We start from the raw sequence: 17,901 nt of genomic DNA, 5'->3' as shown, positions 1-17,901 counted from the left end.
TTGAGTAATTTTCAGCCTATTTGATGTAAATGAGTTATTTTCAATCAATTGTTTATTAGCTATATTTTGCCATTTCGGGATGAGCTATTTTCACTTCATGTGTGAGGAAACTATGTAGCTTATTGAGAAATAATCTGTTTAGCCAATTCGGTAATGAGCTATTACTCTGCCATTTTGGGATGAGCTATTTCCTCGCAATGTGTGAGGGAACTTTATTTGACATTTTGATCAGCCAATTTGTCTGCCATTTTGGGATGCGCTATTTTCACCCATTGTGTGATGGAACTTTTTTTGGTATTTTATGACTGAAATATGGTTAACCATATTTGTTTTTTCTTTTTTCTTTTTCTGTGATGATTATTACTGGTTTTTTTTATTAATATATGTGATTATCTCCCTTTACTTGTAATGTAATATGTTATTGTTATTTTTACATATGTTTGTCGCAAAAATAGCTCTCAAGAGCTAATGTTCCTTGTTTACCTGTATGCGACATTAAATAAAGTTTCTTGTATCTTGTATCTTGTACCAATTGTCTGTCGTTTGGGATGAGCTATTTATGTTCATGTAATGTTTGAGGAAACGATTTAGCCTATTGAAGAAGATGGTATTCTCAGCCATTTGTAATAAGATATTTATTTATAAAAGAACTATATCTGGATAATTCTAAAATGATATTTGTTCAATAAAATGATTTTAGAAAGAAAGTGAATTTGCCAATTTTAACAGGTTTCTGAAGAAGGATTCAAGGATGTGAATCTCATTGAGTACTACAGCATGCAGGCACATTTAAAAAACAATTACTAACTCAACCAATATTTTCATAATAAAGATTAGAAAAATTATGCAGGCCTGACATCAAATCTCATAGCTCTGGTTGTCAGGCTAGTGGAATTATACAACCCTGTCATGTTTGTATAACTTGATCTACTGATGATTTGCCCCAGTGTCAATCACACGTGCGCAATGCTGCATACTGCATACTTGGCAGCTTTTTAAAATGCTTAAAACATAAATGAAATGTGTGTATAAACCCCAAGAGACAAAATAACCATTGAAATTGAAATATTTTGAGTTCTTTCAGAAAAAATCATTAGATCTTAAAAATATGAATAGTTTAGCAAATTCACAGGTTGAAAATACCAGGTTTAATGGTCCAACATGGGGAGTATCCCTCCTAAATAGGGAGAGTTGGCAAGTATGCTGCTGAAGATGTTGTATTAACACATGCACCCCTGAAATTTCATAATGAACTATTCCAACCTTTGAATTGGAAGAGTTCAAAAGTGCCTTTAGGGATGAATGAGTTAAACATTCATGGTTGTCTCCTCATAACAGGTGATGGTGCGAGGAACAATCGTACACACAGAGTGTCAGACCAAAGTTAGCGTGGACCCCACCCAACCATTGTGCTCTATCAAAGGGGGCGTGTACAGAGAGGTGAGACGAGACGGTGTTGTTGTGATAGATGGTACGAGCTCCTTAGACCCAGACATCAACAGCAACTCTTCACTCAGGTATAATGATCATCATTGACATTAGTTGTTAGCTAATGTAGCCCAAAGGGCCAGTATACTGGAAAGTCTTTTAATTTCGTGGGGCTAATATTTTGCAGATGTCCTTATCGGAACTAGTTTGCGAGGATTAATTTCATTAAACATGGCTACATAAAATATTGCACTAATCAGGGTACTTTTGTATTTAGTTGATGAGATTTAATTTTGAAAAATAAAGTAAAAAATAAAAAGTAAAATGTGGTACTGAATTATTATTTTATCTTCATTATTTGGCAGTAAACAGGTAAACAGATTGTTTTCTGTCTGTAAATACACATAATATTATAATTCAAGCTATTGATATTCGCTAGGTATTCAATTTCTGTCTTTGTTATAACAACAAATATAGCAAAAATAAATCCTTCGAGATTATTACTAACTATACAGTATGTAGAGTTGTTGCCTCAGCTCATTGTAAGTAACTTTGTCGAAGACATTATCTTGAGTGTAGCATCCATCCTGACTATTTACAAGAGGCCCTTTGTTTATTTTTTATTCTAAACTGTGTCCACAATTAAAGAAATATGGATTGCTCAAAATATTATGCTTTATTTGGTATTGCGCATCCATGGTTATAAAATCCACAATAGCCTATATCTCTTCTGAAGTGCAGGAATATTTTTCACATCCAAAAGTCTCGCTCTAGAAGAATTCAAAATAAAGTTCACCAAGATAAAAGACTGATTAACAGATGGCAATACGGGCCCCTTAGGCCTCTTGTTTCTGTCATATTTTAAAAATTGATTTTCATTTTCACATTCATATTGATATGGCTCCTTAAATGATGATCTATGCATGATATTACAGATATTGGGAAACTACAATGTTTCCTTATTTCAATTGAAAACCAATAACATTTAAAGACCTAGAAAAACTATACTGAAAGCTTTCGTTACTGGGGAAACTGTGAAATCAGGCTCTGTTCGAAAGTAGGAATTGATGCGTTTCTTAAAATGGAAAGACAAGTATGCCGTGATTTACAAAGAGTAAACACCATTAGACCAAAGCAAGCATTAATGGGATGTGATGGTGGAGTGGATCTAAAGCAAACCCTACGTAGAAATGAAAATAGATTATTTCTTAATCTTCATCACTTTAGGTTCAACTGGACATGCTATGTTGATTATGATCGAGAAAAGCCCTGTTTCAAGGAGAATCTTACAGATACTGTTACTATGGATACCTCTCGTATATCATTTCCGGGAAGCTGGCTGAGAGAGGATAGAAGGGAATTCATGATGACGCTAACGCTGATGACAGAGAATAGGGACGATGTAGAGTGTTCTCAGATGATCCACATCAGCGACCTGCTAGAGTAAGTCTTGCCACTATATATTGCTGAGTTTTGTACAAGGGTATTTTATCTCTACCGTTGATATCTATTGATTTCTTTATGTACGATATATTACCACATTACCGCTAGCTGTAAAGTGCATCTTCACAAACGGCAGAATATAAATATCTTATTTGTCAAAAAGACTGTAGTTCATTTTCGTAGCAGAGAGTTGCTCTTTTGGATCGTTCTCATATTTCTTACAAGTTATGCATTTAGCGATGCTGAATTATTTATTGCGCATAAGTCTTAGACTTGACGTAGATACCCACTGTTGGTTAACTATAGAATACAAAATATACATTTCGTATAAAAGTGGTTCAATATATCGCAGCATTACAATGGGTTTCAGCTAAACTGAATATTTATCAACTCGAAATTGACTGAACAAAAGTTGTGTTCAAAAGTTTATTGCTGTTATTTGACAAAAAGACTTTGGCTGAAATTCAGATTCAACAGACTCAACGAAATATGCTTGGAGATTTCATGCAATGTTTTATTAAATTTTGTTGAATATGGATATTCCAAGGATTGAGAATAGACACATTGTATCACTTGGAGAAAAAAGGAGAAATTGATCTTCATTCGTTTCGACCATTTTCAAATTTTGAAAAAATAAATCTATCCCAAAATGCTTTGACAGGATATTGAGAAAAGCAGATTATTGGTGACTGTGCAGAACTGGACTGGGTCGAATGTCGGCGACCAGGTAGCTCAATTGGTAGAGCATCCGTCTAGAGTTCGAATGGTACCGGGATCAAACCCCGGTCTGGCCGTGCAATTTTCCTTTCCTGTTACATTGATGCCTGTGACCAACCCTTGTTTCAAGCATTTTTTTTGGTGTATGCTTGGCAAGGGGATACCCAAACCTGGGTTGTAACTAGTTGTGTCTTTGGGGGCGAAGACTTAGAAAAAGGAGGGAGGAATGTAGCGGAACTGGACTGGGTCGATCGTCGGCGACCTGGTAGCTCAATTGGTAGAGCATCCGTCTATAGTTCGGAAGGTCCCGGGTTCGAACCCCGGTCTGGCCGTGCATTTTTCTTCTCCTGTTACAACTGGATGAGCATTGCTTGGCTGCATGATACATTGAACAAGAAAACAAGGTATCAGATTTAAGCACTGAATTGCTTTTAGTTGGCATTCATGGTCACTATGAATGCCAACTAGAAGGAGACAAATTCCTTGCAAAGTGTTTGTGTGTGAATCGAAAATGAATGATTTTGACAAAACTGCGCTCCAAACAAAAATCGCAGTTTTTAGAGCAATTTATTTCAACCTTGACACAAAATTATTAGAAAAGGAACTGCCCAGTTTCATATCTAGAATTTCAATATTTCTTCCAGACTCAACATCTACTGTCCACAGTGTGAGCAATCTCTGGTCAATTGGGACTGGTCACTGTCCTTTCAGGCGGTGTGCTCTACCTGTGACCCTGTCGAACTTGAGTATGAGTGGACCATTTACATGGTTCCTGACCTTGGACAGAGCAACGTAAACCATCGCTACGACAAGTTCAGCCGAACATGCGCCATTGCTGGTCAGACACACATCTCCAAACTGGTGCATGGCAACAAGACGCTCCTGTTCAACGTCGACTCCAGCCGTTACAATGCTATAGTGATTCCTGCCGATACACACAGGACTGATGGAGGTACTGTCGAACAGATATTCTAAAATTTTGTTTACTGTTGTCCATAAATCGTAATGAACATTAATGGGTTTAAATGCTACTTGTTCAGTATAATACAGGAAATATAGAAATAAATTGAAACTTTGCAATCTGCTTGGTAGTTTGCCCAAAATATTGGATACATAATTTATATGTTGTATATTTATCAATTATGGACTTTTGTTGAGGTGAATATGTGCTGATATGGACCTGAGAAAGTGATATTAAACGAGTTGAGGTCAATATCCCTTTCTCAGGTTCATATCGCCACATATACACCAAAATAAAGTCTTCAGTTGTTATATTAGATGAGCTAAATAATAATTTAACTACTAAGCCTGATGGAATGTATGTAAATATTGAGAAAAGTACCGCATTTGGCAGAGAACATTGTGACGTTACCCTTGAAATGATGTCATAAACTGAATATTGACCTGCTGTTTCTCAAAATAGTAACGTCGAGTCAATATCACAAATCGCCCACCTTCACATGATTATGATCTAACCATTGAGGATGTAGGGAAAATGTGTGTCATCTAATATATATTTTCTTTATTACCTTTATATAAAATGTTATAAACTTTCCCCCAGTGAGCCAGGGAGGATCCAGTACCACAACACTTAAACCTATGGGACTGTATTATCCTATCGAGGATCATAGTGAAGGTAAGGGCAAAATGTAGCACATTATAAAATCAGCAAAGTACAGAAATCTTGCTGTATATCTACCTAAGGTCAAGAGTCACAGCAAAGGGTCACTTAGTGAAAATAATAGATCCTGACCTATTCTTTAATAAGGAAGCACTCACAGGATTCTTTGGGTATTTACAGTACAGTAATAATTTGACCTCACAGGCCATTTTTAAGTCAGATTAACAGTTTGGCTTCTGAAGACTTGTCACAGATGATATTCAGTTTAATTAAACAGTATTTTATTATGACAGCATTGTTTCATTGGAATTAAGCAACCTTTTTAGGCTTATTTGTCCTGAATGAGAAGCCATACCCATACCCTGTCATAGTGAACATGTTGAGACAGTTTGTTTCATTTAGGAAATATAAAACTAGATTTTTTGTTCTTTGTTTAAGGGAGATCGAGAGGAAAGGATTTCTCCCCTCCAATGACATTTCAGGAAAGTAGGTCAACATCCGGACGTCAGAGGGGATCAGATAACATATTAGAAACAGCAGATACTCCCCAAAAAGATGATGATCCTGCAAAATTTGATTCAGCTGATGTCCCCAAAACAGAAGGAAGACACAGCAGACGAAATATAGCAGATAGACCTCGAATGGATAGCAAGCATGATACACTAGATACAGCAGATATCCCCCGAATGGACCACAGGCATAATACATTAGATACAGCGGATATCCCTCAAATGGACCACAGGCATAATACATTAGATACAGTAGATATCCCTCAAATGGACCACAGGCATAATACATTAGATACAGCGGATATCCCTCAAATGGACCACAGGCATAATACATTAGATACAGTAGATATCCCTCAAATGGACCACAGGCATAATACATTAGATACAGCGGATATCCCTCAAATGGACCACAGGCATAATACATTAGATACAGTAGATATCCCTCAAATGGACCACAGGCATAATACATTAGATACAGCGGATATCCCTCAAATGGACCACAGGCATAATACATTAGATACAGTAGATATCCCTCAAATGGACCACAGGCATAATACATTAGATACAGCGGATATCCCTCAAATGGACCACAGGCATAATACATTAGATACAGTAGATATCCCTCAAATGGACCACAGGCATAATACATTAGATACAGCGGATATCCCTCGAATGGAAAGCAGGCATAATACATTGGATACAGCGGATATACCTCGAATGGAAAGCAGGCATAATACTTTGGATACAGCAGATATCCCTCGAATGGACCACAACCATAACACATTGGATACAGCAGATATCCCTCAAATGGAAAGCAGGCATAATACATTGGATACAGTAGATATCCCTCGAATGGAGCACAGCCATAATACATTGGATACAGCAGATATCCCTCAAATGGAAAGCAGGCATAATACATTGGATGCAGTAGATATCCCTCGAATGGACCACAGGTATAATACATTGGATATAGCAGATATCCCTCGAATGGACCACAGGTATAATACATTGGATACAGCAGATATCCCTCGAATGGACAGCAGGCATAATACATTGGATACAGTAGATATCCCTCGAATGGACCACAGGTATAATACATTGGATACAGTAGATATCCCTCGAATGGACCACAGGTATAATACATTGGATACAGCAGATATCCCTCGAATGGACCACAGGCATAATACATTGGATACAGCAGATATCCCTCGAATGGACCACAGCCATAATACATTAGATACAGCGGATATCCCTCGAATGGAAAGCCAGCATAATACATTAGATACAGCAGATATCCCTCATATGGACCACATGCATAATACATTGGATACAGCAGATATCCCTCAAATGGACAGCAGGCATAGTACATTTGAAACAGCAGATATCCCTCGAATGGAAAGCCGGCATAATACATTGGATACAGCAGATATCCCTCATATGGACCACAGGCATAATACATTGGATACACAAGATATCCCTCGGATGGAAAGCCGGCATAATACATTGGATACAGCAGATATCCCTCATATGGACCACAAGCATAATACACTGGATTCGGCAGACATCCCTCAAATGGAAAGCCGGCATAATACATTAGATTCAGCGGATATCCCTCAAATGGAAAGCCAGCATTATACACTAGATACAGCAGATATCCCCCAAATGGAAAGCCAGCATGATACATTGGATACAGCAGATATCCCCAAAATGGACCATAGTCATGACACTTTGGATACAGCTGATAACCGTAGACTGGAAAGCAGGCACAACACTTTGGATATGGCCGATAACCCTGAGCTTGAGCAGGGTCATGACATTTTGGATACGGCCGATATCCCTCCTATAGAAGATTTTGGATTATACAGTAAGTAAATTGCATCCAAAATTTTGGCAGATATTTTGATTTATTTCTGAAATGGTTTTGTGGCCAAAGCATTGTTAAGATGTGTTGTAAGAGTTATCTTTCTTTTATATAGACTTATATACTTATAATGATTAGTGACATGTTTGGTTGGAATACAGCTACACTGACTACTATTAGGTTACATAAATTACTTGAATTTTATCTATGAGCATGACTGTTTATATACTCTAGAAATATTCAAAGATATTGATATCTATCCATGAAGTTAGGCATCAATTTCAAATTACTTCAATTCCACACTTCTGATAACATATATTATGTCCTCAACAGATGTATTTCAGGATTCCAAGGTAAAGGCCAAGGTCATGCACTGTTTCTATGTATAGCAATCTTGTGAACCGATTTAGTGACATAAATCTAGCAACTTTATCTTATGGCTGATTTAGGTCAAACTTTATGCAAAGATTTAGTGTAGAAATACCTTGAATGAGTTTGTATTTTAGAGTTCCAACCTCTATGTCAAGGTCACTGCTACTATTTATAGAAATCTGTCTATAAGCAATGACACTAATTTGCATGGAAGAGGAAAATTGATGATGAATTCCAGACATTTTCTAGTTTGTTAATGGCATTATGGTTTCAACTGCAACAAGAGTTTATATACAGAGAATATAGGAAGCAAAGAAAGTTTCCTATTCTTGATTGAATCTTAATTTGTATTGGTTGTTATTTTAGATTCAATAATTGAGGAGAACACAAGAGTAGAAAGTTCACGTAGAAAACCTCTGCCTCATACCGACATGTTTGAATTAAAGGAGGGGAGCCCAGGAGAAGAGGGCAGCTCTATTGCCCGAAACCCAGGTAGGTCAAACTTGTTAATTTTCAGTGATGCATTGTAGCTCAAAGGGTCAAGGATGTTACTGTTTCAGTGATATGTTGTAGTTCATAAGGTCAAGGTTGTTACTGGCCTTCTGATACATTGTAGTTTGGAAGGTCATGGTTGTAACTGTATCTGTGATATATTGTAGCTCAGAAGGTCAAGGTCTTTGTGCACTATATATAGCACAAGCCAGAATAGATAACAAGTACCATATATATGTCATGATTGAATATGCTTTGTCATAAAAGTGTAATGTCATGAAGATTGAATAAGACTAGGATTTGGGTGTCATGATTGAATTTAGAGTATCATGGAAGTATCGTTGTTCTTGTAAAGTAGAAAAGTAAATTCATGTCATGTTCACCATCTTGTGTTTTTTCTTTCATCATATTGTTTTCAAAAGTTATCAAAATATTTTAATGAAGATATTTTTTTATAGAAAAAATCTAGATGTTTTTTATTGATTTTGTTTTTCTGTGTACCGTTGAGTAATTTGATCAATGCATTTCACTTGTTTTAGCGTTACTGTGATTTTGTTTCAATGGTGTACTGCTCTCTGTTACAGCGTATGACAACGACATATTTGAAGATATAACATCTGGCAATCGGCCAAAGCCTGGTATGGATGAGAATGGTAGGTATCTATGTCATACTGGCCTTTATATTGTTGTTTTTCATGAAAGACTAAGGTACCGTATATTCAGGAAGTCTGTTGGTACCTTCCGTTGTGTCCCATCCTTCCTACCTTACATGTGTCCACTGTCTGCTACTGCCAAGATGGACTTGAAATTTTCATCCTGAATGTACATCGTATATAAAATATTTAGTCCATTGACTGACCACACTGATGTCATTTATTAGTTTCTATATCATGGTAATACCTGGACTGCATTGAAATTACGGGGGTAGTACACAAACTAGTCAATATTTCAATGTTCCACTTATAAAACGTCATCTACTGCAGTGTAATGATGTCAAACGTTTTTGAGCCTGTTTTACTAAATGTTCACAGTGTAACCTTTGGTAAGAGACCACTCTTTGGAAGTCCAAACAGTGGTCTCTCAACACAGGGTCAATTAATAATGAATGAAATCACTACTTTGGATAACATTCAAAGTGGTCTATTAACACAGGTGGTCTCTTGATGCAGATTCAGTTAATGAATCACTATAGTGGGGGATGTTAACAGTGGTCTCCTTACACAGGCGGTCTCTTTATGCCGATTCAGTTAATGAATCACTATAGTGGGGGATGTTAACAGTGGTCTATTAATACAGGTGCTCTCTTGATGCAGATTCAGTTAATGAATCACTATAGTGGGGTATGTTAACAGTGGTCTATTAACACATGCGGTTTCTTGATGCAGATTCAGTTAATGAATCACTATAGTGGGGTATGTTAACAGTGGTCTATTAACACAGGTGGTCTCTTGATGCAGATTCAGTTAATGAATCACTATAGTGGGGTATGTTAACAGTCGTCTATTAACACAGGTGCTCTCTTGATGCAGATTCAGTTAATGAATCACTATCGTGGGGTATGTTAACAGTGGTCTATTAATACAGGAGCTCTCTTTATGCAGATTCAGTTAATGAATCACTATAGTGGGGTATGTTAACAGAGGTCTCCTTACACAGGCGGTCTCTTGATGCCGATTCAGTTAATGAATCACTATAGTGGGGTATGTTAACAGTGGTCTATTAATACAGGAGCTCTCTTTATGCAGATTCAGTTAATGAATCACTATAGTGGGTTATGTTAACAGTGGTCTATTAACACAGGTGCTCTCTTGATGCAGATTCAGTTAATGAATCACTATAGTGGGGGATGTTAACAGTGGTCTCCTTACACAGGCGGTCTCTTTATGCCGATTCAGTTAATGAATCACTATAGTGGGGGATGTTAACAGTGGTCTATTAATACAGGTGCTCTCTTTATGCAGATTCAGTTAATGAATCACTATAGTGGGGGATGTTAACAGTGGTCTATTAATACAGGTGCTCTCTTGATGCAGATTCAGTTAATGAATCACTATGGTGGGGTATGTTAACAGTGGTCTATTAACACAGGTGCTCTCTTGATGCCGATTCAGTTAATGAATCACTATAGTGGGGAATGTTAACAGTGGTCTATTAATACAGGTGGTCTCTTGATGCCGATTCAGTTAATGAATCACTATAGTGGGGGATGTTAACAGTGGTCTATTAATACAGGTGCTCTCTTTATGCAGATTCAGTTAATGAATCACTATAGTGGGTTATGTTAACAGTGGTCTATTAACACAGGTGCTCTCTTGATGCCGATTCAGTTAATGAATCACTATAGTGGGGTATGTTAACAGTGGTCACCTTACACAGGTGGTCTCTTTTTATACAGTTCACAATAAGCTAGTTCACTACAATGGGGAACATATAAAGTGGTCTCCTATAAAATGCAGGTGGTCTCTCAATAGAGGTGGTGGCTTAGGCAGGTTTAACTGTACTCATCTTTTCCCTCAATCATACATCATACATATTCAATTAGCTGAACTCCAAATTATGTATAAGGTGTCAGGGGTTTAATTATCATTTTAAACAGAAGGTACCTTTTGAATATCAGGTGGTGTCATATGAACTGGGCTGCAGACCCAGCCAGAGGCTGTAGGGCCTCTGCCGAGGGGCTGTAGGGCCTCTGCCGAGGGGCGCTATACTTAACAAATACTACACCTGGTGTAGTATTTGTTAAGTGTAGTTCAAGAAATATTACAGCCAACAAAAAAAAATGTTCTTCATTTGACTGGATAGTTTTAACTTTGTGACAGTATTTTGGATGAAAAACCCAACTTCCGAAAGCACATAGTGTGATTTGCTGCCATCTGATTCTGTTTTCCTCAGAAAATCCGACGGAAAATGAGGGAGATCCGGTGATCAGTGATCCTGAAGGCTCCAGTGAACCTGCCAGGCAAAAACACATCCTACAACACGCACACTACCCAATGGTGTTGGTCTGGAATGCCACACTGACCGGTCTGGACAAACGGTCACTTGTCTTAAAACCAAACAATGAAGCCATCCAACAAGGCAGTACCTACATCATGCATGTTAGAGCCACAACAAAAGGTAAGTTTTGACCATAATGTTGACCGACACCAAGTTAGGTATACTTGTCGACACTCACAATGTTGACCGACACCAAGTTAGGTATACTTGTCGACACTCACACTGTTGACCAACACTAAGTTAGGGATACTTGTCGACACTCACACTGTTGACCGACACCAAGTTAGGTATACTTGTCGACACTCACACTGTTGACCAACACTAAGTTAGGTATACTTGTCGACACTCACACTGTTGACCGACACCAAGTTAGTTATACTTGTTGACACTCACAATGTTGACCGACACCAAGTTAGGTATACTTGTCGACACTCACAATGTTGACCGACACCACGTTAGGTATACTTGTCGACACTCACAATGTTGACCGACACCAAGTGAGGTATACTTGTCGACACTCACACTGTTGACCGACACCAAGATAGGTATGTTTCAGGTAGCCTGACTGACCCAGCTTTTAACCTTCGCCCTTACCAATTTTATCTAACTTGAATACACTTACACATCCTATTCAAATATGCCGAAAATTGTAGGCATCTTTATGATGCTACGCTTTTTCATAAGCAGGTATTAAAACCAAATTTAGACCCCATATTATTATCTGAAAAACTATGATTGGTGATTTTTGAAATTCTCTTTCTACCTGCCATATTTTTTTCAGTCCTGTTGCCTGAAATATATATATAAAAAAAAAAATGGCCTTAGTATTATGCTGACAAGTTGTTGGCTGGCATTTTATATTGAAGATTTGACCAATCTATGGACTGGCATATTCATTGTTATATGACTGATGTGGTAATTGATTGGTCAGCGTTTTGACAAGCATGTTGACAGACTTGTGTTGACCAGTACGTGATTGAACTGACATGTTGAATGAATGTTTGACCAATGTGGTCAGCATATTGACTGTAACGTTGGCTGGCAGATGCAGAACATGTTGATTGGGTCTACAAAAAAATCTACCATGCAATGCCGATAATCCGATAAGCCAAGGTTGTTGACAGGAGCGTTGTGTTTTTGTTTGACATCAGTGTTGTCTGATCTGTTGACATGCATGTTGTCTTGAACGTTGACAGGATGCTTATGTGAGGATTTTCAGATATTTGTCAATGTGTTGACTGTTTTAACCATTTCACCTCTAAAGTCCCAGTTTAACCTTACCAAATCAAAGACAAAGAACAGTTCTTCCTTTAATAACATTCTGGACCTTATCATATAGTCCATGTTCAATATAAATCCCATCCTTCCGTTTCTAAAAGAATTTACAAATGGGATCTCATTTGTGCCAAGTACTGATTTTGCCTCAATTTTCACCCCTAAAGTCACATTTAAACCTGACCATATGTAGAAAAAATATTCTGACGTCATTCTTTTTTCTTTCTTTAAAACTTTAACAGTACATTGCCTTCAACAAAAATACTATTCTGATGCTTCATCAAAGATTATCAGCACATTCTTTAATGAGAAATTAAGCAAGGAGAAAATTTGCTTTTAATTGAAGAAATAATTTCGATGAAAAGTCAAATTAATTATAGATTACTTTACTGATTATACGGAGATGTGATTGAACAATGTAAATGTATTTTGTTCAATATTTTTAAGTGTGGCGATCCATCTCTGTCTTAGACGGCTATATTTTTAAGTATGTAACAGCAGACTTACAAATAACTTAGGTTTACGTGTATATTACTGTACACGTATGGTTGTTACACAATGGACGCTACTGACTCATACAGTCGGTGGCTGTGTTTTGTTCTCACAAGAACCATCCAACGCACCTGAAACAAATTTAACACTCTTTATTTATGGTCCGGCTGTTGCATGACAAACACATGACAAATTTGAAATGCGTTCACAGTTGTGTCATGGCTATGTCGTACAGTTATACGACATTGTCAGCTGTATTGAAGGTTAGTGATCGGGTCAAACAGTCGTTGTGTGTTTTTAAATCAGATAAACCAACTAAAAGAAATATTTCTCATTGCCAATATTTGTGTAAAATGTTGCATACTACCATATTTGACCAGTAATTAGCCCAGGGGGGTCTATGCAAAAATAAATGGATCAGAAATGTAGCGATGGACTGATTGCCATGGATATTAACTTGATATTCTTGTGATGAGAAAATCTTATGTCATAGAAACCTGAAGGATATTTAACCACTTACTGAAAATAGGAATATGTCTCCTATCCAGGAATCTCATGATATTGTCCGAGACATTATTTTTCGAAAGCTCCTTCTGTTGGTAAGGAAACACCTTTACAAAGTTGTAATATGATATCAAAATGGAAAAAATTAAAGTTCAAATTATTGTTTTCTGGTGATGTCTACTGTACATATAATGCAAGTATACACAGGAAACATTAAAGGTATAAATGGATTGTTGGAATTCCTATTAACCCATTCACCCCTAAAGTCACATTTGAACCTTACCAAATCAAAGACAGGGCAAGTCCAGTTTAAATATGTAGTGGGGCTGATTCAGAAAAACAAAATGACAACAAAGCCATCCTGGATATTGCATTTTAAGTTTGCTACTGCTACTTCTAAAGTGGGTAATATTGAAACTTGGATGTGTGATCTCTGTTGTCTGTAGTTGTACTTACTCTTACTGAAGATTGCTCAGGAAATTGTGCCAAGAAGCCCTGTAAAGATCAGGTTGTGTCTTGGTTTGCATGATCCCTTTTCAGAGAGACCAAACATGTGAAGGGAAAGTAACCTACATACAAACAAAAGTTTGGTCTTTAAATGGTGGGCACTAATATCCCACTGTGATACCAAGTTTAATGAAATCCTTTAAGAAATTTGATTAGTCATTTTCATCAAAACCAAATAAATATGATAGAGGAGAAATTTGTTTTATTGCTATTTTAATTCCTTAGATTTTTTTTATTGGAAACAAATGTGTTATTTAAGAAAGTCAATGAAGATAAAACTAGAGATAATAAAATTCTGGCACAAATGCATCATCATCATCATCAGTCAATTGTAATTTTTAGTGGAGCTAGTAAAACGTTAGCCGAGCTCCATGGTTAAAGGGTACCTGCTATAGGACAGTAACACATGATTAGATTACGACATATACTTGTCACTTTATTGTTGTCAATTGCGATGCCAATGATGTAAACCGTAAGAAGATGGGAATGCGGAGGTTGTATACCGCAGATACATACACGCTTTGATGTATTGCTTGTGGTACAGCCATTTCTCATTCTACGATTCAGCACACACAGTTTTACGACCGCCGACTATGTCTTTTATGAACATATTACAATTTTTACACAGGTTTTAGTACCTTGTAAAACTTGAGCCATACAATTGTTCATTTCCCTCCAATATTTAATAGAATTAGACCCTCATTTCGTCCATATTCCATTTCCTTTTGTGGGGCTTAAATGTGTTTTTCACGAATGAGTTGATATCATGAGAGACTGCAGACTAAATAAGCACAACACCTATCGTAAGCATGGCGGCCACGGTGCTGCATCATCGGTCCATGCTCATAATCCTCAGAACCGTATTGGGCAGACAGCATCAGCTGCGTCCCAAGACTGATTTGATAGCAAGAATTTTCATGGGCTTTGTCTTTTTTGGTCTAAAATACATTATGTTTGATCTTATTCCTTTCATCGAATATGTAATGAAAAAAAATAACACTCATGTGGTGGGCTTTTATACTGCTTACTCAGGGGCTGTCATTAGCCATCAATAACAAGTCTCCCGAACATGTGAACAGACATGGTTTAAATCTGTGCAAAGCCCAAGAGTGCTTTTGAGTGGAGTGATGGGAGTGGGGTGTAGACAAGGCTTAATTAAATGATGGTCGTGGGTTTCTCAATATGCTTTCATCTCCGGCAATGTTTATAGATTGCAGAAAGACAGGAGATTGTTTAACATCAATATTGATTACTGCTGATATGGAAGCGTTTGGATTATCATATCAGAAGGTAAGTTGATAAACCTTGGAGGCCTCCATGGCTCCAACTCTGACTTCAACAACCAGCAGTGGTGGTCACATGACCTATGCGAGTCCTAGTCACTTTAATCAGTCACATGACCAGACCAGTCTTAGTCACTTTAAGCAGTCACATGACCTAGGCTAGTCTCAGTCACTTTTAGCAGCCACATGACCCAGGCCAGTCCTAGTTGCTTGTAGCAATCACATGACCAGACCAGTCTTAGTCACTTTAAGCAGTCTCATGACCTAGGCCAGTCTCAAGTCACTTTTAGCAGCCATGTGACCCAGGCCAGTCCTAGTTGCTTGTAGCAGTCACATGACCTAGGTCAGTCTCAAGTCACTTTTAGCAGCCACATGACTTAAGCCAGTCCTAGTTGCTTGTAGCAGTCATGTGACCTAGGCCAGTCCTAGTGACTGGAGTCAGTCACATGACCTAGGCCAGTCCTAGTGACTTGAGTCAGTCACATGACATAGGCCAGTCCTAGTGACTTCAGTCAGTCACATGACCAGACAGGTTTCAGTCACTTGTCTGGGTCCCATCTTCAGGTCACTGCAATCAGTCAATGACCAGACTGGTTTTAGTCATTGTTTTAAGTCTTGTGACCCAGGCCAGTGCTAAAAAAGTCACTGCCGTCAGTCACATAATCTGGCCAGTCCTGGTCACCACAGTTGGTCGCATCAATGACTTGGCAAGTCTGCTAGCCAGTCAATCACAAGACCAAGGTCAGACTAATGCATGTATAATTGCACAATGGAGTCATATGACCAGCTCTAAGTCACAGTTCAGTCAGTGAGTTGTTATGGGATGAACTTTTCTGCTTAATTGTTAATGAGTATATTTTCTCAAACTGTTTTCCTAAAAAGAAGCTTATTTTTACATTTTATTGTTTTTCAGATGGCTCGACTAAAGGTCATGCGATGGCCCAGTTCAAGGTCAATCAGAGTCCTCACCAAGGTGACTGTAGCGTCAAACCAGACTCTGGCTTTGAGATGTCCACGGAGTTCACCATCTTCTGTAAAGAGTGGAGGGATGTCGAGGAGGTGTGTACATCTGTTCTAAATAACCCCCCTCCCCTTCAGTTTTCTCTTTAAATTTTCTTAAATTTTAACGATACCATTCAGATATTTTTTAAACATACTATAATGAAAGTTACTTCACCTACATCTGTTTGTCTAAGACTTTTCAAAACATATGTATCTCTTGACATGTTCCTTTAAATTGACTTTTACGCAAACATTCTCTGATAATTTTGAAAGCCGACTTCTTGATAATTACACAACATGATATGCAGCATTGTTAGCTAATTAACTGTACATGTATGTACAAAGACATCAGCATTTTGTTACATCATGTACTGATATCAATGCTGGATTTAAATCACCCCAAATTATTGTATATGAGACAAATAGGGGAATTACCTGTTATTAACCTTAGGAGTTAAGCTTCCTGCTGACTGCGTACAATAATGCAGCAAATTGGTACATTGACTTTAAAAAACCTGACTTGTCTTCCACAAATCATCGGAAAACTGGTGAGCAAGCTGGAAAAAGTGTAGACACTTTAGGATGAAACGTGACGGAGAAGACACCAATTGTAGCCACGTTAGAGTTCTGGCAAATTTAACAGGTCTGTACGGAGAGTACTGTTCACCTCCAAGATAACACTGACTAAAGCCAGCGGTTTGTTAGGTAACCGTGGCGATAACTGGGGTCACACATTATACACTCACACTTTTGCTCCTTTTTAGACTTACAAAACTCGTATATCATACCATGATGCTTCGCTGCGGAATCATAAAGATGCTCAATTGAAACGGCAGCCTATTTAAAATTTAAAATTTAATCTTTCTGTGTTTTTCTTCTTTATCTCGCTAGCATTTGCCACTTTGGTACGAAGTGAGTTACAACTTGGAAGAAAGTGACGTGCGATATGTGATCTACCGCGGACTACGGTCGTCCATTAACTTCATACTCCCGGCCGGAAATCCCAACAACAAGCATCGAGGTACGTGTCATGGCCACATCTGGGTCATCTTAGTACTTGTAAATAATTACTGTAAGCATGCTGATACAAGCCTGTGTCTGAAACAGACTGAGCCATACAACATTAATCAACCAAATAGAAGAGTCTTGTTAGCTTCAGTCTGTGTTGCAGTCACCGCCATATCATAGTCATTTAAACACTTGTAAGTTCCTGTCTGAAGCAGACAGTGCTTTCTAAGGGATGAATTGGTTTCATTTTGTTGTATTTTGAAAATATCACATTTCTAAAGTAAATCACCAGATTTCTGTGTTATTTTGTTTTACTGTATTATAGTAGAGTTTTAAAGTCATTTGATTTCATATTCTATCAAAGGTGGTCTGTGTAATAAATATTTCAGT

The 17,901-nt window shown here is 37.7% G+C and overlaps 1 protein-coding gene and 1 non-coding gene across 5 annotated transcripts in view; both read left to right on the top strand.

Moving 5' to 3' along the window:
• LOC110443309 overlaps positions 1–17,901 on the top strand; it is a 365,314-nt gene that overhangs the window by 230,498 nt on the left and 116,915 nt on the right. For all 4 annotated transcript variants that reach the window (XM_021487458.1, XM_021487457.1, XM_021487459.1 and 1 more), the window contains 10 exons: positions 1,339–1,517; positions 2,656–2,871; positions 4,233–4,540; positions 5,150–5,224; positions 5,648–7,582; positions 8,318–8,443; positions 9,028–9,096; positions 11,336–11,560; positions 16,415–16,560; positions 17,395–17,524. In XM_021487458.1, the coding sequence (XP_021343133.1) occupies positions 1,339–1,517; positions 2,656–2,871; positions 4,233–4,540; positions 5,150–5,224; positions 5,648–7,582; positions 8,318–8,443; positions 9,028–9,096; positions 11,336–11,560; positions 16,415–16,560; positions 17,395–17,524 (3,409 nt within the window). The remainder of the gene's footprint in view (positions 1–1,338; positions 1,518–2,655; positions 2,872–4,232; positions 4,541–5,149; positions 5,225–5,647; positions 7,583–8,317; positions 8,444–9,027; positions 9,097–11,335; positions 11,561–16,414; positions 16,561–17,394; positions 17,525–17,901) is intronic.
• Positions 3,848–3,920, top strand: Trnay-aua. The gene has a single exon. It is a non-coding gene; the product is annotated as a tRNA-Tyr (tRNA).

Source organism: Mizuhopecten yessoensis, unplaced genomic scaffold (genome assembly GCF_002113885.1).
Source record: "Mizuhopecten yessoensis strain PY_sf001 unplaced genomic scaffold, ASM211388v2 scaffold716339, whole genome shotgun sequence".
NCBI classification, from domain to species: Eukaryota; Metazoa; Mollusca; class Bivalvia; order Pectinida; family Pectinidae; genus Mizuhopecten; species Mizuhopecten yessoensis.
This window is presented reverse-complemented; position numbering and strand designations above follow the sequence as displayed.